The sequence below is a fragment of the Cherax quadricarinatus genome, chromosome 43 (assembly GCF_038502225.1).
Source record: "Cherax quadricarinatus isolate ZL_2023a chromosome 43, ASM3850222v1, whole genome shotgun sequence".
NCBI lineage: Eukaryota > Metazoa > Arthropoda > Malacostraca > Decapoda > Parastacidae > Cherax > Cherax quadricarinatus.
In genome coordinates, this window is record NC_091334.1 from 31,200,300 (window position 1) to 31,222,401 (window position 22,102).

Here is a 22,102-nt window from a genome sequence, read left to right on the forward strand (position 1 = left end):
GAGAGAGAGGTTGTTGTAACAGTGTACATGAGAGGGAGAGAGAGGTTGTAACAGTGTACATGAGAGGGAGAGAGAGGTTGTAACAGTGTACATGAGAGGGAGAGAGAGGTTGTTGTAACAGTGTACATGAGAGGGAGAGAGGTTGTTGTAACAGTGTACATGAGAGGGAGAGAGGTTGTTGTAACAGTGTACATGAGAGGGAGAGAGGTTGTTGTTACAGTGTACATGAGAGGGAGAGAGAGGTTGTAACAGTGTACATGAGAGGGAGAGAGGTTGTTGTAACAGTGTACATGAGAGGGAGAGAGGTTGTTGTTACAGTGTACATGAGAGGGAGAGAGAGGTTGTTGTAACAGTGTACATGAGAGGGAGAGAGGTTGTTGTAACAGTGTACATGAGAGGGAGAGAGAGGTTGTAACAGTGTACATGAGAGGGAGAGAGAGGTTGTAACAGTGTACATGAGAGGGAGAGAGAGGTTGTTGTAACAGTGTACATGAGAGGGAGAGAGAGGTTGTAACAGTGTACATGAGAGGGAGAGAGAGGTTGTTGTAACAGTGTACATGAGAGGGAGAGAGGTTGTTGTAACAGTGTACATGAGAGGGAGAGAGGTTGTTGTAACAGTGTACATGAGAGGGAGAGAGGTTGTTGTAACAGTGTACATGAGAGGGAGAGAGGTTGTTGTAACAGTGTACATGAGAGGGAGAGAGGTTGTTGTTACAGTGTACATGAGAGGGAGAGAGAGGTTGTAACAGTGTACATGAGAGGGAGAGAGGTTGTTGTAACAGTGTACATGAGAGGGAGAGAGAGGTTGTAACAGTGTACATGAGAGGGAGAGAGGTTGTTGTAACAGTGTACATGAGAGGGAGAGAGGTTGTTGTTACAGTGTACATGAGAGGGAGAGAGAGAGTGGTTGTAACAGTGGACATGAGAGGGAGAGAGGTTGTTGTAACAGTGTACATGAGAGGGAGAGAGGTTGTTGTTACAGTGTACATGAGAGGGAGAGAGAGTTGTTGTAACAGTGTACATGAGAGGAGAGAGAGGTTGTTGTAACAGTGTACATGAGAGTACATGGAGAGAGAGAGGTTGTAACAGTGTACATGAGAGGGAGAGAGAGGTTGTTGTAACAGTGTACATGAGAGGGAGAGAGAGGTTGTAACAGTGTACATGAGAGGGAGAGAGAGTTGAGTGTACAGTGTACATGAGAGGGAGAGAGAGGTTGTAACAGTGTACATGAGAGGGAGAGAGAGGTTGTTGTAACAGTGTACATGAGAGGGAGAGAGGTTGTTGTAACAGTGTACATGAGGTTGTTGTAACAGTGTACATGAGAGGGAGAGAGAGGTTGTAACAGTGTACATGAGAGGGAGAGAGAGGTTGTTGTAACAGTGTACATGAGAGGGAGAGAGGTTGTTGTAACAGTGTACATGAGAGGGAGAGAGGTTGTTACAGTGTACATGAGAGGAGAGAGTAACAGTGTACATGAGAGGGAGAGAGAGGTTGTTGTAACAGTGTACATGAGAGGGAGAGAGAGTTGTTGTAACAGTGTACATGAGAGGGAGAGAGGTTGTTGTAACAGTGTACATGAGAGGGAGAGAGGTTGTTGTAACAGTGTACATGAGAGGGAGAGAGTGTACATGTTGTAACAGTGTACATGAGAGGGAGAGAGAGGTTGTAACAGTGTACATGAGAGGGAGAGAGAGGTTGTTGTAACAGTGTACATGAGAGGGAGAGAGAGGTTGTTGTAACAGTGTACATGAGAGGAAAGAGAGGTTGTAACAGTGTACATGAGAGGGAGAGAGGTTGTTGTAACAGTGTACATGAGAGGGAGAGAGAGGTTGTAACAGTGTACATGAGAGGGAGAGAGAGGTTGTAACAGTGTACATGAGAGGGAGAGAGGTTGTTGTAACAGTGTACATGAGAGGGAGAGAGAGGTTGTAACAGTGTACATGAGAGGGAGAGAGAGGTTGTTGTAACAGTGTACATGAGAGGGCGAGAGAGGTTGTTGTAACAGTGTACATGAGAGTGTACATGGAGAGAGAGGTTGTTGTAACAGTGTACATGAGAGGGGAGAGAGTACATGAGAGGGAGAGAGGTTGTTGTAACAGTGTACATGAGAGGGAGAGAGGTTGTTGTAACAGTGTACATGAGAGGGAGAGAGAGGTTGTAACAGTGTACATGAGAGGGAGAGAGAGGTTGTTGTAACAGTGTACATGAGAGGGAGAGAGGTTGTTGTAACAGTGTACATGAGAGGGAGAGAGAGGTTGTTGTAACAGTGTACATGAGAGGGAGAGAGGTTGTTGTTACAGTGTACATGAGAGGGAGAGAGAGGTTGTAACAGTGTACATGAGAGGGAGAGAGAGGTTGTTACAGTGTACATGAGAGGGAGAGAGAGGTTGTTACAGTGTACATGAGAGGGAGAGAGGTTGTTGTAACAGTGTACATGAGAGGGAGAGAGGTTGTTGTAACAGTGTACATGAGAGGGAGAGAGGTTGTTGTAACAGTGTACATGAGAGGGAGAGAGGTTGTTGTAACAGTGTACATGAGAGGGAGAGAGGTTGTTGTAACAGTGTACATGAGAGGGAGAGAGAGGTTGTAACAGTGTACATGAGAGGGAGAGAGAGGTTGTTGTAACAGTGTACATGAGAGGGAGAGAGGTTGTAACAGTGTACATGAGAGGGAGAGAGGTTGTTGTAACAGTGTACATGAGAGGGAGAGAGAGGTTGTAACAGTGTACATGAGAGGGAGAGAGAGGTTGTTGTAACAGTGTACATGAGAGGGAGAGAGAGGTTGTAACAGTGTACATGAGAGGGAGAGAGAGGTTGTTGTAACAGTGTACATGAGAGGGAGAGAGAGGTTGTTGTAACAGTGTACATGAGAGGGAGAGAGAGGTTGTTGTAACAGTGTACATGAGAGGGAGAGAGAGGTTGTTGTAACAGTGTACATGAGAGGGAGAGAGAGGTTGTTGTAACAGTGTACATGAGAGGGAGAGAGAGGTTGTTGTAACAGTGTACATGAGAGGGAGAGAGAGGTTGTTGTAACAGTGTACATGAGAGGGAGAGAGAGGTTGTTGTAACAGTGTACATGAGAGGGAGAGAGGTTGTTGTAACAGTGTACATGAGAGGGAGAGAGGTTGTTGTAACAGTGTACATGAGAGGGAGAGAGGTTGTTGTAACAGTGTACATGAGAGGGAGAGAGAGGTTGTAACAGTGTACATGAGAGGGAGAGAGAGGTTGTAACAGTGTACATGAGAGGGAGAGAGGTTGTTGTAACAGTGTACATGAGAGGGAGAGAGGTTGTTGTTACAGTGTACATGAGAGGGAGAGAGGTTGTTGTAACAGTGTACATGAGAGGGAGAGAGAGGTTGTAACAGTGTACATGAGAGGGAGAGAGAGGTTGTTGTTACAGTGTACATGAGAGGGAGAGAGGTTGTTGTTACAGTGTACATGAGAGGGAGAGAGAGGTTGTAACAGTGTACATGAGAGGGAGAGAGAGGTTGTAACAGTGTACATGAGAGGGAGAGAGAGGTTGTTGTAACAGTGTACATGAGAGGGAGAGAGAGGTTGTAACAGTGTACATGAGAGGGAGAGAGAGGTTGTAACAGTGTACATGAGAGGGAGAGAGAGGTTGTAACAGTGTACATGAGAGGGAGAGAGAGGTTGTAACAGTGTACATGAGAGGGAGAGAGAGGTTGTAACAGTGTACATGAGAGGGAGAGAGAGGTTGTAACAGTGTACATGAGAGGGAGAGAGAGGTTGTAACAGTGTACATGAGAGGGAGAGAGAGGTTGTAACAGTGTACATGAGAGGGAGAGAGGTTGTTGTAACAGTGTACATGAGAGGGAGAGAGAGGTTGTTGTAACAGTGTACATGAGAGGGAGAGAGAGGTTGTTGTAACAGTGTACATGAGAGGGAGAGAGAGGTTGTTGTAACAGTGTACATGAGAGGGAGAGAGGTTGTTGTAACAGTGTACATGAGAGGGAGAGAGAGGTTGTAACAGTGTACATGAGAGGGAGAGAGAGGTTGTAACAGTGTACATGAGAGGGAGAGAGAGGTTGTAACAGTGTACATGAGAGGGAGAGAGAGGTTGTTACAGTGTACATGAGAGGGAGAGAGGTTGTTGTAACAGTGTACATGAGATTGAGAGAGAGGTTGTTGTAACAGTGTACATGAGAGGGAGAGAGGTTGTTGTTACAGTGTACATGAGAGGGAGAGAGGTTGTTGTAACAGTGTACATGAGAGGGAGAGAGAGGTTGTTGTAACAGTGTACATGAGAGGGAGAGAGGTTGTTGTTACAGTGTACATGAGAGGGAGAGAGGTTGTTGTTACAGTGTACATGAGAGGGAGAGAGGTTGTTGTAACAGTGTACATGAGAGGGAGAGAGAGGTTGTTGTAACAGTGTACATGAGAGGGAGAGAGAGGTTGTTGTAACAGTGTACATGAGAGGGAGAGAGAGGTTGTAACAGTGTACATGAGAGGGAGAGAGAGGTTGTTGTAACAGTGTACATGAGAGGGAGAGAGAGGTTGTAACAGTGTACATGAGAGGGAGAGAGAGGTTGTTGTAACAGTGTACATGAGAGGGAGAGAGGTTGTTGTTACAGTGTACATGAGAGGGAGAGAGAGGTTGTTGTAACAGTGTACATGAGAGGGAGAGAGGTTGTTGTTACAGTGTACATGAGAGGGAGAGAGAGGTTGTAACAGTGTACATGAGAGGGAGAGAGAGGTTGTTGTAACAGTGTACATGAGAGGGAGAGAGAGGATGTTGTAACAGTGTACATGAGAGGGAGAGAGGTTGTTGTAACAGTGTACATGAGAGGGAGAGAGAGGTAGTTGTAACAGTGTACATGAGAGGGAGAGAGGTTGTTGTTACAGTGTACATGAGAGGGAGAGAGAGGTTGTTGTAACAGTGTACATGAGAGGGAGAGAGAGGTTGTTGTAACAGTGTACATGAGAGGGAGAGAGGTTGTTGTAACAGTGTACATGAGAGGGAGAGAGAGGTTGTTGTAACAGTGTACATGAGAGGGAGAGAGAGGTTGTAACAGTGTACATGAGAGGGAGAGAGAGGTTGTTGTAACAGTGTACATGAGAGGGAGAGAGGTTGTTGTAACAGTGTACATGAGAGGGAGAGAGAGGTTGTTGTAACAGTGTACATGAGAGGGAGAGAGAGGTTGTAACAGTGTACATGAGAGGGAGAGAGAGGTTGTAACAGTGTACATGAGAGGGAGAGAGGTTGTTGTAACAGTGTACATGAGAGGGAGAGAGAGGTTGTAACAGTGTACATGAGAGGGAGAGAGAGGTTGTAACAGTGTACATGAGAGGGAGAGAGAGGTTGTAACAGTGTACATGAGAGGGAGAGAGAGGTTGTTGTAACAGTGGATGAGAGTGGTAACTCCTTTCTCCTACCCCTCCTACCCCCACTCACCTGAAGCAGTGGGTGAGAGTGGTAACTCCTCTCTCCTACCCCTCCTACCCCCACTCACCTGAAGCAGTGGATGAGAGTGGTAACTCCTCTCTCCTACCCCTCCTACCCCCACTCACCTGAAGCAGTGGGTGAGAGTGGTAACTCCTCTCTCCTACCCCTCCTACCCCTCCTACCCCCCACTCACCTGAAGCAGTGGATGAGAGTGGTAACTCCTCTCTCCTACCCCTCCTACCCCCCACTCACCTGAAGCAGTGGATGAGAGTGGTAACTCCTCTCTCCTACCCCTCCTACCCCCCTCTCACCTGAAGCAGTGGGTGAGAGTGGTAACTCCTCTCTCCTACCCCTCCTACCCCCACTCACCTGAAGCAGTGGATGAGAGTGGTAACTCCTCTCTCCAACCCCTCCTACCCCTCCTACCCCCCACTCACCTGAAGCAGTGGATGAGAGTGGTAACTCCTCTCTCCTACCCCTCCTACCCCCACTCACCTGAAGCAGTGAATGAGAGTGGTAACTCCTCTCTCCTACCCCTCCTACCCCCCACTCACCTGAAGCAGTGGATGAGAGTGGTAACTCCTCTCTCCTACCCCTCCTACCCCCACTCACCTGAAGCAGTGGATGAGAGTGGTAACTCCTCTCTCCTACCCCTCCTACCCCCCACTCACCTGAAGCAGTGGATGAGAGTGGTAACTCCTCTCTCCTACCCCTCCTACCCCTCCCCCCCCCACTCACCTGAAGCAGTGGATGAGAGTGGTAACTCCTCTCTCCTACCCCTCCTACCCCCCACTCACCTGAAGCAGTGGATGAGAGTGGTAACTCCTCTCTCCTACCCCTCCTACCCCCCACTCACCTGAAGCAGTGGATGAGAGTGGTAACTCCTCTCTCCTACCCCTCCTATCCCCCACTCACCTGAAGCAGTGGAAGTGAGTGGTAACTCCTCACTCCAACCCCTCCTACCCCTCCTACCCCCTACTCACCTGAAGCAGTGGACGAGAGTGGTAACTCCTCTCTCCTACCCCTCCTACCCCCACTCACCTGAAGCAGTGAATGAGAGTGGTAACTCCTCTCTCCTACCCCCCACTCACCTGAAGCAGTGGATGAGAGTGGTAACTCCTCTCTCCAACCCCTCCTACCCCTCCTACCCCCCACTCACCTGAAGCAGTGGATGAGAGTGGTAACTCCTCTCTCCTACCCCTACTACCCCCCACTCACCTGAAGCAGTGGATGAGAGTGGTAACTCTCTCTACCCCTCCTACCCCTCCTACCCCCCACTCACCTGAAGCAGTGGATGAGAGTGGTAACTCCTCTCTCCTACCCCTCCTACCCCCCACTCACCTGAAGCAGTGGATGAGAGTGGTAACTCCTCTCTCCTACCCCTCCTACCCCCCACTCACCTGAAGCAGTGGATGAGAGTGGTAACTCCTCTCTCCTCCCCCTCCTACCCCCCACTCACCTGAAGCAGTGGATGAGAGTGGTAACTCCTCTCTCCTACCCCTCCTACCCCCCACTCACCTGAAGCAGTGGATGAGAGTGGTAACTCCTCTCTCCTACCCCTCCTACCCCCCACTCACCTGAAGCAGTGGATGAGAGTGGTAACTCCTCTCTCCTACCCCTACTACCCCCCACTCACCTGAAGCAGTGGATGAGAGTGGTAACTCCTCTCTCCTACCCCTCCTACCCCCCCACTCACCTGAAGCAGTGGATGAGAGTGGTAACTCCTCTCTCCTACCCCTCCTACCCCTCCTACCCCCCACTCACCTGAAGCAGTGGATGAGAGTGGTAACTCCTCTCTCCTACCCCTCCTACCCCCCACTCACCTGAAGCAGTGGATGAGAGTGGTAACTCTCTCTCTCCTACCCCTCCTACCCCCCACTCACCTGAAGCAGTGGATGAGAGTGGTAACTCCTCTCTCCTACCCCTACTACCCCCCACTCACCTGAAGCAGTGGATGAGAGTGGTAACTCCTCTCTCCAACCCCTCCTACCCCTCCTACCCCCCACTCACCTGAAGCAGTGGATGAGAGTGGTAACTCCTCTCTCCTACCCCTCCTACCCCCCACTCACCTGAAGCAGTGGATGAGAGTGGTAACTCCTCTCTCCTACCCCTCCTACCCCCCACTCACCTGAAGCAGTGGATGAGAGTGGTAACTCCTCTCTCCTACCCCTCCTACCCCCCACTCACCTGAAGCAGTGGATGAGAGTGGTAACTCCTCTCTCCTACCCCTCCTACCCCCCACTCACCTGAAGCAGTGGATGAGAGTGGTAACTCCTCTCTCCTACCCCTCCTACCCCCCACTCACCTGAAGCAGTGGATGAGAGTGGTAACTCCTCTCTCCTACCCCTCCTACCCCCCACTCACCTGAAGCAGTGGATGAGAGTGGTAACTCCTCTCTCCTACCCCTCCTACCCCCCACTCACCTGAAGCAGTGGATGAGAGTGGTAACTCCTCTCTCCTACCCCTCCTACCCCCCACTCACCTGAAGCAGTGGATGAGAGTGGTAACTCCTCTCTCCTACCCCTCCTACCCCCCACTCACCTGAAGCAGTGGATGAGAGTGGTAACTCCTCTCTCCTACCCCTCCTTCCCCCCCACTCACCTGAAGCAGTGGATGAGAGTGGTAACTCCTCTCTCCTACCCCTCCTACCCCCCACTCACCTGAAGCAGTGGATGAGAGTGGTAACTCCTCTCTCCTACCCCTCCTACCCCCCACTCACCTGAAGCAGTGGATGAGAGTGGTAACTCCTCTCTCCTACCCCTCCTACCCCCCACTCACCTGAAGCAGTGGATGAGAGTGGTAACTCCTCTCTCCTACCCCTCCTACCCCCCACTCACCTGAAGCAGTGGATGAGAGTGGTAACTCCTCTCTCCTACCCCTCCTACCCCCCACTCACCTGAAGCAGTGGATGAGAGTGGTAACTCCTCTCTCCTACCCCTCCTACCCCCCACTCACCTGAAGCAGTGGATGAGAGTGGTAACTCCTCTCTCCTACCCCTCCTACCCCCCACTCACCTGAAGCAGTGGATGAGAGTGGTAACTCCTCTCTCCTACCCCTCCTACCCCCCACTCACCTGAAGCAGTGGATGAGAGTGGTAACTCCTCTCTCCTACCCCTCCTACCCCCCACTCACCTGAAGCAGTGGATGAGAGTGGTAACTCCTCTCTCCTACCCCTCCTACCCCTCCTACCCCCACTCACCTGAAGCAGTGGATGAGAGTGGTAACTCCTCTCTCCTACCCCTCCTACCCCCCACTCACCTGAAGCAGTGGATGAGAGTGGTAACTCCTCTCTCCTACCCCTCCTACCCCCACTCACCTGAAGCAGTGGATGAGAGTGGTAACTCCTCTCTCCTACCCCTCCTACCCCCCACTCACCTGAAGCAGTGGATGAGAGTGGTAACTCCTCTCTCCTACCCCTCCTACCCCCCCACTCACCTGAAGCAGTGGATGAGAGTGGTAACTCCTCTCTCCTACCCCTCCTACCCCCCACTCACCTGAAGCAGTGGATGAGAGTGGTAACTCCTCTCTCCTACCCCTCCTACCCCCCACTCACCTGAAGCAGTGGATGAGAGTGGTAACTCCTCTCTCCTACCCCTCCTACCCCCCACTCACCTGAAGCAGTGGATGAGAGTGGTAACTCCTCTCTCCTACCCCTCCTACCCCCCCACTCACCTGAAGCAGTGGATGAGAGTGGTAACTCCTCTCTCCTACCCCTCCTACCCCCCACACACCTGAAGCAGTGGATGAGAGTGGTAACTCCTCTCTCCTACCCCTCCTACCCCCCACTCACCTGAAGCAGTGGATGAGAGTGGTAACTCCTCTCTCCTACCCCTCCTACCCCCACTCACCTGAAGCAGTGGATGAGAGTGGTAACTCCTCTCTCCTACCCCTCCTACCCCCCACTCACCTGAAGCAGTGGATGAGAGTGGTAACTCCTCTCTCCTACCCCTCCTACCCCCCCACTCACCTGACGCAGTGGAGGAGAGTGGTAACTCCTCTCTCCTACCCCTCCTACCCCCCACTCACCTGAAGCAGTGGATGAGAGTGGTAACTCCTCTCTCCTACCCCTCCTACCCCCCCCACTCACCTGAAGCAGTGGATGAGAGTGGTAACTCCTCTCTCCTACCCCTCCTACCCCCCCCACTCACCTGAAGCAGTGGATGAGAGTGGTAACTCCTCTCTCCTACCCCTCCTACCCCCACTCACCTGAAGCAGTGGATGAGAGTGGTAACTCCTCTCTCCTACCCCTCCTACCCCCACTCACCTGAAGCAGTGGATGAGAGTGGTAACTCCTCTCTCCTACCCCTCCTACCCCCCACTCACCTGAAGCAGTGGATGAGAGTGGTAACTCCTCTCTCCTACCCCTCCTACCCCCCACTCACCTGAAGCAGTGGATGAGAGTGGTAACTCCTCTCTCCTACCCCTCCTACCCCCCCCACTCACCTGAAGCAGTGGATGAGAGTGGTAACTCCTCTCTCCTACCCCTCCTACTCCCCCCACTCACCTGAAGCAGTGGATGAGAGTGGTAACTCCTCTCTCCTACCCCTCCTCCCCCCCCCCTCACCTGAAGCAGTGGATGAGAGTGGTAACTCCTCTCTCCTACCCCTCCTACCCCCCACTCACCTGAAGCAGTGGATGAGAGTGGTAACTCCTCTCTCCTACCCCTCCTACCCCCCACTCACCTGAAGCAGTGGATGAGAGTGGTAACTCCTCTCTCCTACCCCTCCTACCCCTCACTCATCTGAAGCAGTGGATGAGAGTGGTAACTCCTCTCTCCTACCCCTCCTACCCCCCACTCACCTGAAGCAGTGGATGAGAGTGGTAACTCCTCTCTCCTACCCCTCCTACCCCCCACTCACCTGAAGCAGTGGATGAGAGTGGTAACTCCTCTCTCCTACCCCTCCTACCCCCCACTCACCTGAAGCAGTGGATGAGAGTGGTAACTCCTCTCTCCTACCCCTCCTACCCCCCACTCACCTGAAGCAGTGGATGAGAGTGGTAACTCCTCTCTCCTACCCCTCCTACCCCCCACTCACCTGAAGCAGTGGATGAGAGTGGTAACTCCTCTCTCCTACCCCTCCTACCCCCCACTCACCTGAAGCAGTGGATGAGAGTGGTAACTCCTCTCTCCTACCCCTCCTACCCCCCACTCACCTGAAGCAGTGGATGAGAGTGGTAACTCCTCTCTCCTACCCCTCCTACCCCCCACTCACCTGAAGCAGTGGATGAGAGTGGTAACTCCTCTCTCCTACCCCTCCTACCCCCCACTCACCTGAAGCAGTGGATGAGAGTGGTAACTCCTCTCTCCTACCCCTCCTACCCCCCACTCACCTGAAGCAGTGGATGAGAGTGGTAACTCCTCTCTCCTACCCCTCCTACCCCCCACTCACCTGAAGCAGTGGATGAGAGTGGTAACTCCTCTCTCCTACCCCTCCTACCCCCCACTCACCTGAAGCAGTGGATGAGAGTGGTAACTCGTCTCTCCTACCCCTCCTACCCCTCCCCCCACTCACCTGAAGCAGTGGATGAGAGTGGTAACTCCTCTCTCCTACCCCTCCTACCCCCCACTCACCTGAAGCAGTGGATGAGAGTGGTAACTCCTCTCTCCTACCCCTCCTACCCCCCCCCCACTCACCTGAAGCAGTGGATGAGAGTGGTAACTCCTCTCTCCTACCCCTCCTACCCCCCACTCACCTGAAGCAGTGGATGAGAGTGGTAACTCCTCTCTCCTACCCCTCCTACCCCCCACTCACCTGAAGCAGTGGATGAGAGTGGTAACTCCTCTCTCCTACCCCTCCTACCCCCCACTCACCTGAAGCAGTGGATGAGAGTGGTAACTCCTCTCTCCTACCCCTCCTACCCCCCCCCCACTCACCTGAAGCAGTGGATGAGAGTGGTAACTCCTCTCTCCTACCCCTCCTACCCCCCACTCACCTGAAGCAGTGGATGAGAATGGTAACTCCACTCTCCTACCCTTCCTACCCCCCACTCACCTGAAGCAGTGGATGAGAGTGGTAACTCCTCTCTCCTACCCCTCCTACCCCCCACTCACCTGAAGCAGTGGATGAGAGTGGTAACTCCTCTCTCCTACCCCTCCTACCCCCCCACTCACCTGAAGCAGTGGATGAGAGTGGTAACTCCTCTCTCCTACCCCTCCTACCCCCCACTCACCTGAAGCAGTGGACGAGAGTGGTAACTCCTCTCTCCTACCCCTCCTACCCCCCACTCACCTGAAGCAGTGGATGAGAGTGGTAACTCCTCTCTCCTACCCCTCCTACCCCCCCCCCACTCACCTGAAGCAGTGGATGAGAGTGGTAACTCCTCTCTCCTACCCCTCCTACCCCCCACTCACCTGAAGCAGTGGATGAGAGTGGTAACTCCTCTCTCCTACCCCTCCTACCCCCCCCTCACCTGAAGCAGTGGATGAGAGTGGTAACTCCTCTCTCCTACCCCTCCTACCCCCCACTCACCTGAAGCAGTGGATGAGAGTGGTAACTCCTCTCTCCTACCCCTCCTACCCCACCTCCCCCCCACTCACCTGAAGCAGTGGATGAGAGTGGTAACTCCTCTCTCCTACCCCTACTACCCCCCACTCACCTGAAGCAGTGGATGAGAGTGGTAACTCCTCTCTCCTACCCCTCCTACCCCCCACTCACCTGAAGCAGTGGATGAGAGTGGTAACTCCTCTCTCCTACCCCTCCTACCCCCCACTCACCTGAAGCAGTGGATGAGAGTGGTAACTCCTCTCTCCTACCCCTCCTACCCCCCACTCACCTGAAGCAGTGGATGAGAGTGGTAACTCCTCTCTCCTACCCCTCCTACCCCCCACTCACCTGAAGCAGTGGATGAGAGTGGTAACTCCTCTCTCCTACCCCTCCTACCCCCCACTCACCTGAAGCAGTGGATGAGAGTGGTAACTCCTCTCTCCTACCCCTCCTACCCCCCACTCACCTGAAGCAGTGGATGAGAGTGGTAACTCCTCTCTCCTACCCCTCCTACCCCCCACTCACCTGAAGCAGTGGATGAGAGTGGTAACTCCTCTCTCCTACCCCTCCTACCCCCCACTCACCTGAAGCAGTGGATGAGAGTGGTAACTCCTCTCTCCTACCCCTCCTACCCCCCACTCACCTGAAGCAGTGGATGAGAGTGGTAACTCCTCTCTCCTACCCCTCCTACCCCCCCCACTCACCTGAAGCAGTGGATGAGAGTGGTAACTCCTCTCTCCTACCCCTCCTACCCCCCACTCACCTGAAGCAGTGGATGAGAGTGGTAACTCCTCTCTCCTACCCCTCCTACCCCCCACTCACCTGAAGCAGTGGATGAGAGTGGTAACTCCTCTCTCCTACCCCTCCTACCCCCCACTCACCTGAAGCAGTGGATGAGAGTGGTAACTCCTCTCTCCTACCCCTCCTACCCCCCACTCACCTGAAGCAGTGGATGAGAGTGGTAACTCCTCTCTCCTACCCCTCCTACCCCCCACTCACCTGAAGCAGTGGATGAGAGTGGTAACTCCTCTCTCCTACCCCTCCTACCCCCCACTCACCTGAAGCAGTGGATGAGAGTGGTAACTCCTCTCTCCTACCCCTCCTACCCCCCACTCACCTGAAGCAGTGGATGAGAGTGGTAACTCCTCTCTCCTACCCCTCCTAGCCCCCACTCACCTGAAGCAGTGGATGAGAGTGGTAACTCCTCTCTCCTACCCCTCCTACCCCCCACTCACCTGAAGCAGTGGATGAGAGTGGTAACTCCTCTCTCCTACCCCTCCTACCCCCCACTCACCTGAAGCAGTGGATGAGAGTGGTAACTCCTCTCTCCTACCCCTCCTACCCCCCACTCACCTGAAGCAGTGGATGAGAGTGGTAACTCCTCTCTCCTACCCCTCCTATCCCCCACTCACCTGAAGCAGTGGATGAGAGTGGTAACTCCTCTCTCCTACCCCTCCTACCCCCCACTCACCTGAAGCAGTGGATGAGAGTGGTAACTCCTCTCTCCTACCCCTCCTACCCCCCACTCACCTGAAGCAGTGGATGAGAGTGGTAACTCCTCTCTCCTACCCCTCCTACCCCCCACTCACCTGAAGCAGTGGATGAGAGTGGTAACTCCTCTCTCCTACCCCTCCTACCCCCCACTCACCTGAAGCAGTGGATGAGAGTGGTAACTCCTCTCTCCTACCCCTCCTACCCCCCACTCACCTGAAGCAGTGGATGAGAGTGGTAACTCCTCTCTCCTACCCCTCCTACCCCCCACTCACCTGAAGCAGTGGATGAGAGTGGTAACTCCTCTCTCCTACCCCTCCTACCCCCACTCACCTGAAGCAGTGGATGAGAGTGGTAACTCCTCTCTCCTACCCCTCCTACCCCCACTCACCTGAAGCAGTGGATGAGAGTGGTAACTCCTCTCTCCTACCCCTCCTACCCCCCACTCACCTGAAGCAGTGGATGAGAGTGGTAACTCCTCTCTCCTACCCCTCCTACCCCCACTCACCTGAAGCAGTGGATGAGAGTGGTAACTCCTCTCTCCTACCCCTCCTACCCCCACTCACCTGAAGCAGTGGATGAGAGTGGTAACTCCTCTCTCCTACCCCTCCTACCCCCACTCACCTGAAGCAGTGGATGAGAGTGGTAACTCCTCTCTCCTACCCCTCCTACCCCCCACTCACCTGAAGCAGTGGATGAGAGTGGTAACTCCTCTCTCCTACCCCTCCTACCCCCCACTCACCTGAAGCAGTGGATGAGAGTGGTAACTCCTCTCTCCTACCCCTCCTACCCCCCCCACTCACCTGAAGCAGTGGATGAGAGTGGTAACTCCTCTCTCCTACCCCTCCTACCCCCACTCACCTGAAGCAGTGGATGAGAGTGGTAACTCCTCTCTCCTACCCCTCCTACCCCCCCCACTCACCTGAAGCAGTGGATGAGAGTGGTAACTCCTCTCTCCTACCCCTCCTACCCCCACTCACCTGAAGCAGTGGATGAGAGTGGTAACTCCTCTCTCCTACCCCTCCTACCCCCCACTCACCTGAAGCAGTGGATGAGAGTGGTAACTCCTCTCTCCTACCCCTCCTACCCCCCACTCACCTGAAGCAGTGGATGAGAGTGGTAACTCCTCTCTCCTACCCCTCCTACCCCCCCACTCACCTGAAGCAGTGGATGAGAGTGGTAACTCCTCTCTCCTACCCCTCCTACCCCCCACTCACCTGAAGCAGTGGATGAGAGTGGTAACTCCTCTCTCCTACCCCTCCTACCCCCCACTCACCTGAAGCAGTGGATGAGAGTGGTAACTCCTCTCTCCTACCCCTCCTACCCCCACTCACCTGAAGCAGTGGATGAGAGTGGTAACTCCTCTCTCCTACCCCTCCTACCCCCCCACTCACCTGAAGCAGTGGATGAGAGTGGTAACTCCTCTCTCCTACCCCTCCTACCCCCCACTCCCCTGAAGCAGTGGATGAGAGTGGTAACTCCTCTCTCCTACCCCTCCTACCCCTCCCCCCCCACTCACCGGAAGCAGTGGAGGAGAGTGGTAACTCCTCTCTCCTACCCCTCCTAGCCCCCACTCACCTGAAGCAGTGGATGAGAGTGGTAACTCCTCTCTCCTACCCCTCCTACCCCCCACTCACCTGAAGCAGTGGATGAGAGTGGTAACTCCTCTCTCCTACCCCTCCTACCCCCCCACTCACCTGAAGCAGTGGATGAGAGTGGTAACTCCTCTCTCCTACCCCTCCTACCCCCCACTCACCTGAAGCAGTGGATGAGAGTGGTAACTCCTCTCTCCTACCCCTCCTACCCCCCACTCACCTGAAGCAGTGGATGAGAGTGGTAACTCCTCTCTCCTACCCCTCCTACCCCCCACTCACCTGAAGCAGTGGATGAGAGTGGTAACTCCTCTCTCCTACCCCTCCTACCCCCCACTCACCTGAAGCAGTGGATGAGAGTGGTAACTCCTCTCTCCTACCCCTCCTACCCCCCACTCACCTGAAGCAGTGGATGAGAGTGGTAACTCCTCTCTCCTACCCCTCCTACCCCCCACTCACCTGAAGCAGTGGATGAGAGTGGTAACTCCTCTCTCCTACCCCTCCTACCCCCCACTCACCTGAAGCAGTGGATGAGAGTGGTAACTCCTCTCTCCTACCCCTCCTACCCCCCACTCACCTGAAGCAGTGGATGAGAGTGGTAACTCCTCTCTCCTACCCCTCCTACCCCCCACTCACCTGAAGCAGTGGATGAGAGTGGTAACTCCTCTCTCCTACCCCTCCTACCCCCCCACTCACCTGAAGCAGTGGATGAGAATGGTAACTCCACTCTCCTACCCCTCCTACCCCCCCCCACTCACCTGAAGCAGTGGATGAGAGTGGTAACTCCTCTCTCCTACCCCTCCTACCCCCCCCACTCACCTGAAGCAGTGGATGAGAGTGGTAACTCCTCTCTCCTACCCCTCCCCCCCCCCACTCACCTGAAGCAGTGGATGAGAGTGGTAACTCCTCTCTCCTACCCCTCCTTCCCCTCCCACTCACCTGAAGCAGTGGATGAGAGTGGTAACTCCTCTCTCCTACCCCTCCTACCCCCCCCCACTCACCTGAAGCAGTGGATGAGAGTGGTAACTCCTCTCTCCTACCCCTCCTACCCCCCACTCACCTGAAGCAGTGGATGAGAGTGGTAACTCCTCTCTCCTACCCCTCCTACCCCCCACTCACCTGAAGCAGTGGATGAGAGTGGTAACTCCTCTCTCCTACCCCTCCTACCCCCCCCCCCCACTCACCTGAAGCAGTGGATGAGAGTGGTAACTCCTCTCTCCTACCCCTCCTACCCCCCCACTCACCTGAAGCAGTGGATGAGAGTGGTAACTCCTCTCTCCTACCCCTCCTACCCCCCCCACTCACCTGAAGCAGTGGATGAGAGTGGTAACTCCTCTCTCCTACCCCTCCTTCCCCCCCACTCACCTGAAGCAGTGGATGAGAGTGGTAACTCCTCTCTCCTACCCCTCCTACCCCCCACTCACCTGAAGCAGTGGATGAGAGTGGTAACTCCTCTCTCCTACCCCTCCTACCCCCCACTCACCTGAAGCAGTGGATGAGAGTGGTAACTCCTCTCTCCTACCCCTCCTACCCCCCCACTCACCTGAAGCAGTGGATGAGAGTGGTAACTCCTCTCTCCTACCCCTCCTACCCCCCCACTCACCTGAAGCAGTGGATGAGAGTGGTAACTCCTCTCTCCTACCCCTCCTACCCCCCACTCACCTGAAGCAGTGGATGAGAGTGGTAACTCCTCTCTCCTACCCCTCCTACCCCCCACTCACCTGAAGCAGTGGATGAGAGTGGTAACTCCTCTCTCCTACCCCTCCTAGCCCTCCTACCCCTCCTACCCCTACTCACCTGAACCAGTGGATGAGAGTGGTAACTCCTCTCTCCTACCCCTCCTACCCCCCACTCACCTGAAGCAGTGGATGAGAGTGGTAACTCCTCTCTCCTACCCCTCCTACCCCCCACACACCTGAAGCAGTGGATGAGAGTGGTAACTCCTCTCTCCTACCCCTCCTACCCCCACTCACCTGAAGCAGTGTATGAGAGGGGTAACTCCTCTCTCCTACCCCTCCTACCCCCACTCACCTGAAGCAGTGGATGAGAGTGGTAACGCCTCTCTCCTACCTCTCCTACCCCCCACTCACCTGAAGCAGTGGATGAGAGTGGTAACTCCTCTCTCCTACCCCTCCTACCCCCCACTCACCTGAAGCAGTGGATGAGAGTGGTAACTCCTCTCTCCTACCCCTCCTACCCCCCCACTCACCTGAAGCAGTGGATGAGAGTGGTAACTCCTCTCTCCTACCCCTCCTACCCCCCACTCACCTGAAGCAGTGGATGAGAGTGGTAACTCCTCTCTCCTACCCCTCCTACCCCCCCACTCACCTGAAGCAGTGGATGAGAGTGGTAACTCCTCTCTCCTACCCCTCCTACCCCCCACTCACCTGAAGCAGTGGATGAGAGTGGTAACTCCTCTCTCCTACCCCTCCTACTCCTCTCTCCCCCCCCACTCACCTGAAGCAGTGGATGAGAGTGGTAACTCCTCTCTCCTACCCCTCCTACCCCCACTCACCTGAAGCAGTGGATGAGAGTGGTAACTCCTCTCTCCTACCCCTCCTACCCCACACTCACCTGAAGCAGTGGATGAGAGTGGTAACTCCTCTCTCCTACCCCTCCTAGCCCCCACTCACCTGAAGCAGTGGATGAGAGTGGTAACTCCTCTCTCCTACCCCTCCTACCCCCACTCACCTGAAGCAGTGGATGAGAGTGGTAACTCCTCTCTCCTACCCCTCCTACCCCCACTCACCTGAAGCAGTGGATGAGAGTGGTAACTCCTCTCTCCTACCCCTCCTACCCCCACTCACCTGAAGCAGTGGATGAGAGTGGTAACTCCTCTCTCCTACCCCTCCTACCCCCACTCACCTGAAGCAGTGGATGAGAGTGGTAACTCCTCTCTCCTACCCCTCCTACCCCCCACTCACCTGAAGCAGTGGATGAGAGTGGTAACTCCTCTCTCCTACCCCTCCTACCCGCCACTCACCTGAAGCAGTGGATGAGAGTGGTAACTCCTCTCTCCTACCCCTCCTACCCCCCCACTCACCTGAAGCAAGGGGAATACATTCACTCGACCATTTGTCAATATTTGTGTTGAACAGTGATTTTAATATTTATTTAAGGGATGATGTTTTTAATGTTACATAAGAATATTACTCAAATTCTAGTTAGAATCACGAATTCTTATTAAGATATTTGTTTATCCAGCTTTTAAATCTGTCCAATGAAGAAAATCACTAACAGTAATAACTTAATCTAGAAGGTTAATATCGGTTATTCTGTACTGGTGAACTGACATCTTAAACCACTTGTTATGTAGGTGATAGACCATAACCAAAAGTGAAAGTTAAAACTCGTCTATCGTGCCAACCTGTCATACAGTGGTCATCTATCGTTTATTATTTATTTACTACAAGTACATGTACAAGGTATACAGTCCTAGCTGACAACAATGACATACTACTATATAGAAAGTCCCTTGTTATGCTCCGCATTTCGGGCAAATTAGGTCAGTGTCCCAGGATGCGACCCACACCAGTCCACTAACACCCAGGTACCCATTTTACTGATGGGGAACATAGACAACAGGTGGAAAGAAACACGTCCAATGTTTCTACTCTGGCTGGGAATCGAACCCAGGCCCTCGCCGTGTGAAGCGAGAGCGTTAACCAACAGGTTAATGTCACATTAGTTGCATCTGTGTCTTCTTACCTAACATCAAAATTATGCTTCACCTGACTAGATAGGACTGATGTATGATAGTAACACCTCCCTTTCACTTCTCTTACAATATATTCGGTTACCGCTTCAAATTATTTTTTTTTTTTTGGTTTTATAATACTTCACATATCCAAATGGTAATTAATTCATATCTGCATTCATAAACCTACTTTTATATAGATACACAAAAAGTACCAGCAACTAATTTTGTCCGAGTTGCCTGATATTATTTTCGCCTAGGAGAGTATGTCTGGGAACTTTTTTCCACAAATGTGAACTAACATGGTGATTACGTTATACTCTTATATAGAGAGTAAATTTAATTTCCAGTGTATCTTCAGTGACATGGCACATCTCGTGTGTGTAATATTGTAAGGATGATGAAGAACTATTCATTATTTTCAGATTTTATTGTGTATTACAATGTCTTCATCGTCTCGTGTATTCCTTATTTAAGAAAGTACCTGGTTGTAAAATATTCGATGAGTAATTAACTTCTGAAAATAAATGCAATAATTATTTATTTGGTACAACCAACAGCTTGTTCACTTACGTAATTTACTGTTTTATTACCAGCAATGATGAGAGTACATAGCGACTTGTTCATGTACCAGAGTGGCGTGTACTCCAACACTGGACTGATGGGGCAAGAGGCGGCGACACACTCTGTCAGAATCATTGGCTGGGGAGAAGACAATTCTTTTGGATTTACTCCCATTAAATACTGGGTAAGAGTAAACTGGACTTTTTGCAGTGTTATTACAACACTTCATAACGCAATCCTGACTAAACACTGACACATTTGTAAAATATATATAGATTGTCAAAATAGGATATTATGTAATTCAATGTATTTTACATATATCTAAATGGAATGTTATTTAAATCATTTATGGCTGGTCACCTCGACTGTTTGTTCAACAGTTGGTGGCTAACTCGTGGGGCACTGACTGGGGTGAGAGAGGATTCTTCAGGATCCGCCGGGGCTACAATGACTCTGACATTGAATCTTTCATCATTGCTGTCCGTGCACGTCTTGGTAACTACGCCACTGGTAGTGGAATAACTGCTTATCCAAGACCACGACGCCACAATTATGACAGTCGTAACCACCTTGGGGGATATAGTGGTGAACAACATTAAGAACTTCACAAGGATGACCTTAAAACTTATAAATACTTATTTTAAAACTTGTGCTACATTATGTATTGATTAATATGGAGTTTATGATAGCTTAAGACGAATATATAATGAGAAATTTAGATACATAAATTAATTTTTGTATTGACTTGAAGTTAACTGACAGGGATGAAACTACTGAAAAAATACATTAGCTCAGTGAATATATGGCATTAATTTGCCTTTGCCTGGTTCATAGTTTACATGTCTATTTCTAGAACATTTTCTAAACTGCCTGAATGTTCCACAGAATTCTACAGTTGTAGAATAATAACAAAATGCTGTGATTTCTGTTGTATAGGAGAGATTTATATTTTTTGAGACCTTACTAAAGTGATACTCGTGAAATTGTCCAAGAGTCAGGTGAGTTCTTAAGTGTTTTGAGGACAGTGTTGTTATTATAATCAAGGGGGAGCGCTAAACCCATAGGATTATGCAGCACCAGTGGGGGGAGATGTGGAAGGTATTCAGGCTTAATTCAGGGAACTGGAACACAGATCCAGTTCCCTGGATCAAGAGCCCCTCACCAACGTCAAGGAACCTTCCTCGAGGGGCTTGAGGACACAGGATATTGTGTTGTGTAATATTATTCTTCTCTTATTAAGTCTGCTGCACAATATATTTCGAATCTAGATTCAGGTAAATATGAGTTGGACAACTTTCTTGTCCAAAATATAAATCATGAAGGAAGAACTTTATAAGTATGAAGATTCTTGTTTAGAAAAAAAACACTAGCCAATCCAAACTGCAGTAAAATACCTGCTAAGTGTATTTTCACTGACGAGCTTTAATGTGTAGTGTACATTAAGTTTTTTACGTCTTAGAATCTAAAATACTGCCATTATTATTATTGTTATTATTATTATTATTATTATTATTATTATTATTATTATTATTATTATTATTATTATTATTATTATTAACTTTAACGCTATACCCGTAAGGGTGACGCAGCGCCACAGCTTTACATCACACAGGAAGGAATCTGTATTTCGACATTAATAAACTTCTTGGATCATCTCATGTGTTCAATAACTGGGTAATAACTTGGCCGGAATAACTTGATTCATCATGAGCGAAAATTTTTAAAGATTTTGTGTGATTTTGCAAGTAATTGCCAATAATTTTGATGAACTCTGACTCAAACATCGCAGTTGGTATTGTGATTCCTTCAAATAAATCATGATTGAGTTTTTTTCAGAAAGAAGGAAATCAATCAAATTATTTTTATTCATTACCTTCTAAGGTGAAGCGCTAGACCTACATGGGGGTACAGGAAGACATCAGTTTCGATCCAAGGAAAGGAAAAGGAGATCACATTCAGTAACTTGGATTATTAACTCCTCACTGACATCAAAACAACATTTGGGGGGGAAGACAAACCATAGCTATTTTCAGTGGATCTTTCAGTTGACTAAGAAGGTCAGAGGTAGCTGACCCATCGTTGTTGACAACTTTCTTCGCCGGGGGTCGTCCCTCAGTTACTAAAAACAACAGACATAGCCCCACTCCACAAAGGGGGCAGTAAAGCAACAGCAAAGAACTACAGACCAATAGCACTAACATCCCATATCATAAAAATCTTTGAAAGGGTCCTAAGAAGCAAGATCACCACCCATCTAGAAACCCATCAGTTACACAACCCAGGGCAACATGGGTTTAGAACAGGTCGCTCCTGTCTGTCTCAACTACTGGATCACTACGACAAGGTCCTAAATGCACTAGAAGACAAAAAGAATGCAGATGTAATATATACAGACTTTGCAAAAGCCTTCGACAAGTGTGACCATGGCGTAATAGCGCACAAAATGCGCGCTAAAGGAATAACAGGAAAAGTCGGTCGATGGATCTATAATTTCCTCACTAACAGAACACAGAGAGTAGTCGTCAACAGAGTAAAGTCCGAGGCAGCTACGGTGAAAAGCTCTGTTCCACAAGGCACAGTACTAGCTCCCATCTTGTTCCTCATCCTCATATCCGACATAGACAAGGATGTCAGCCACAGCACCGTGTCTTCCTTTGCAGATGACACCCGAATCTGCATGACAGTGTCTTCCATTGCAGACACTGCAAGGCTCCAGGCGGACATCAACCAAATCTTTCAGTGGGCTGCAGAAAACAATATGAAGTTCAACGATGAGAAATTTCAATTACTCAGATATGGTAAACATGAGGAAATTAAATCTTCATCAGAGTACAAAACAAATTCTGGCCACAAAATAGAGCGAAACACCA

The 22,102-nt window shown here is 51.1% G+C and overlaps 1 protein-coding gene across 1 annotated transcript in view; it reads left to right on the forward strand.

Moving 5' to 3' along the window:
* Positions 1-21,328, forward strand: part of LOC128694074 (uncharacterized peptidase C1-like protein F26E4.3) — a 164,335-nt gene extending 143,007 nt beyond the window's left edge. Inside the window, exons 9-10 of the mRNA XM_070093827.1 lie at positions 19,265-19,416; positions 19,613-21,328. Of these exons, the coding sequence (XP_069949928.1) occupies positions 19,265-19,416; positions 19,613-19,831 (371 nt within the window). The 3' untranslated portion in view covers positions 19,832-21,328. The remainder of the gene's footprint in view (positions 1-19,264; positions 19,417-19,612) is intronic.
* Positions 21,329-22,102: the final 774 nt, after the last annotated feature.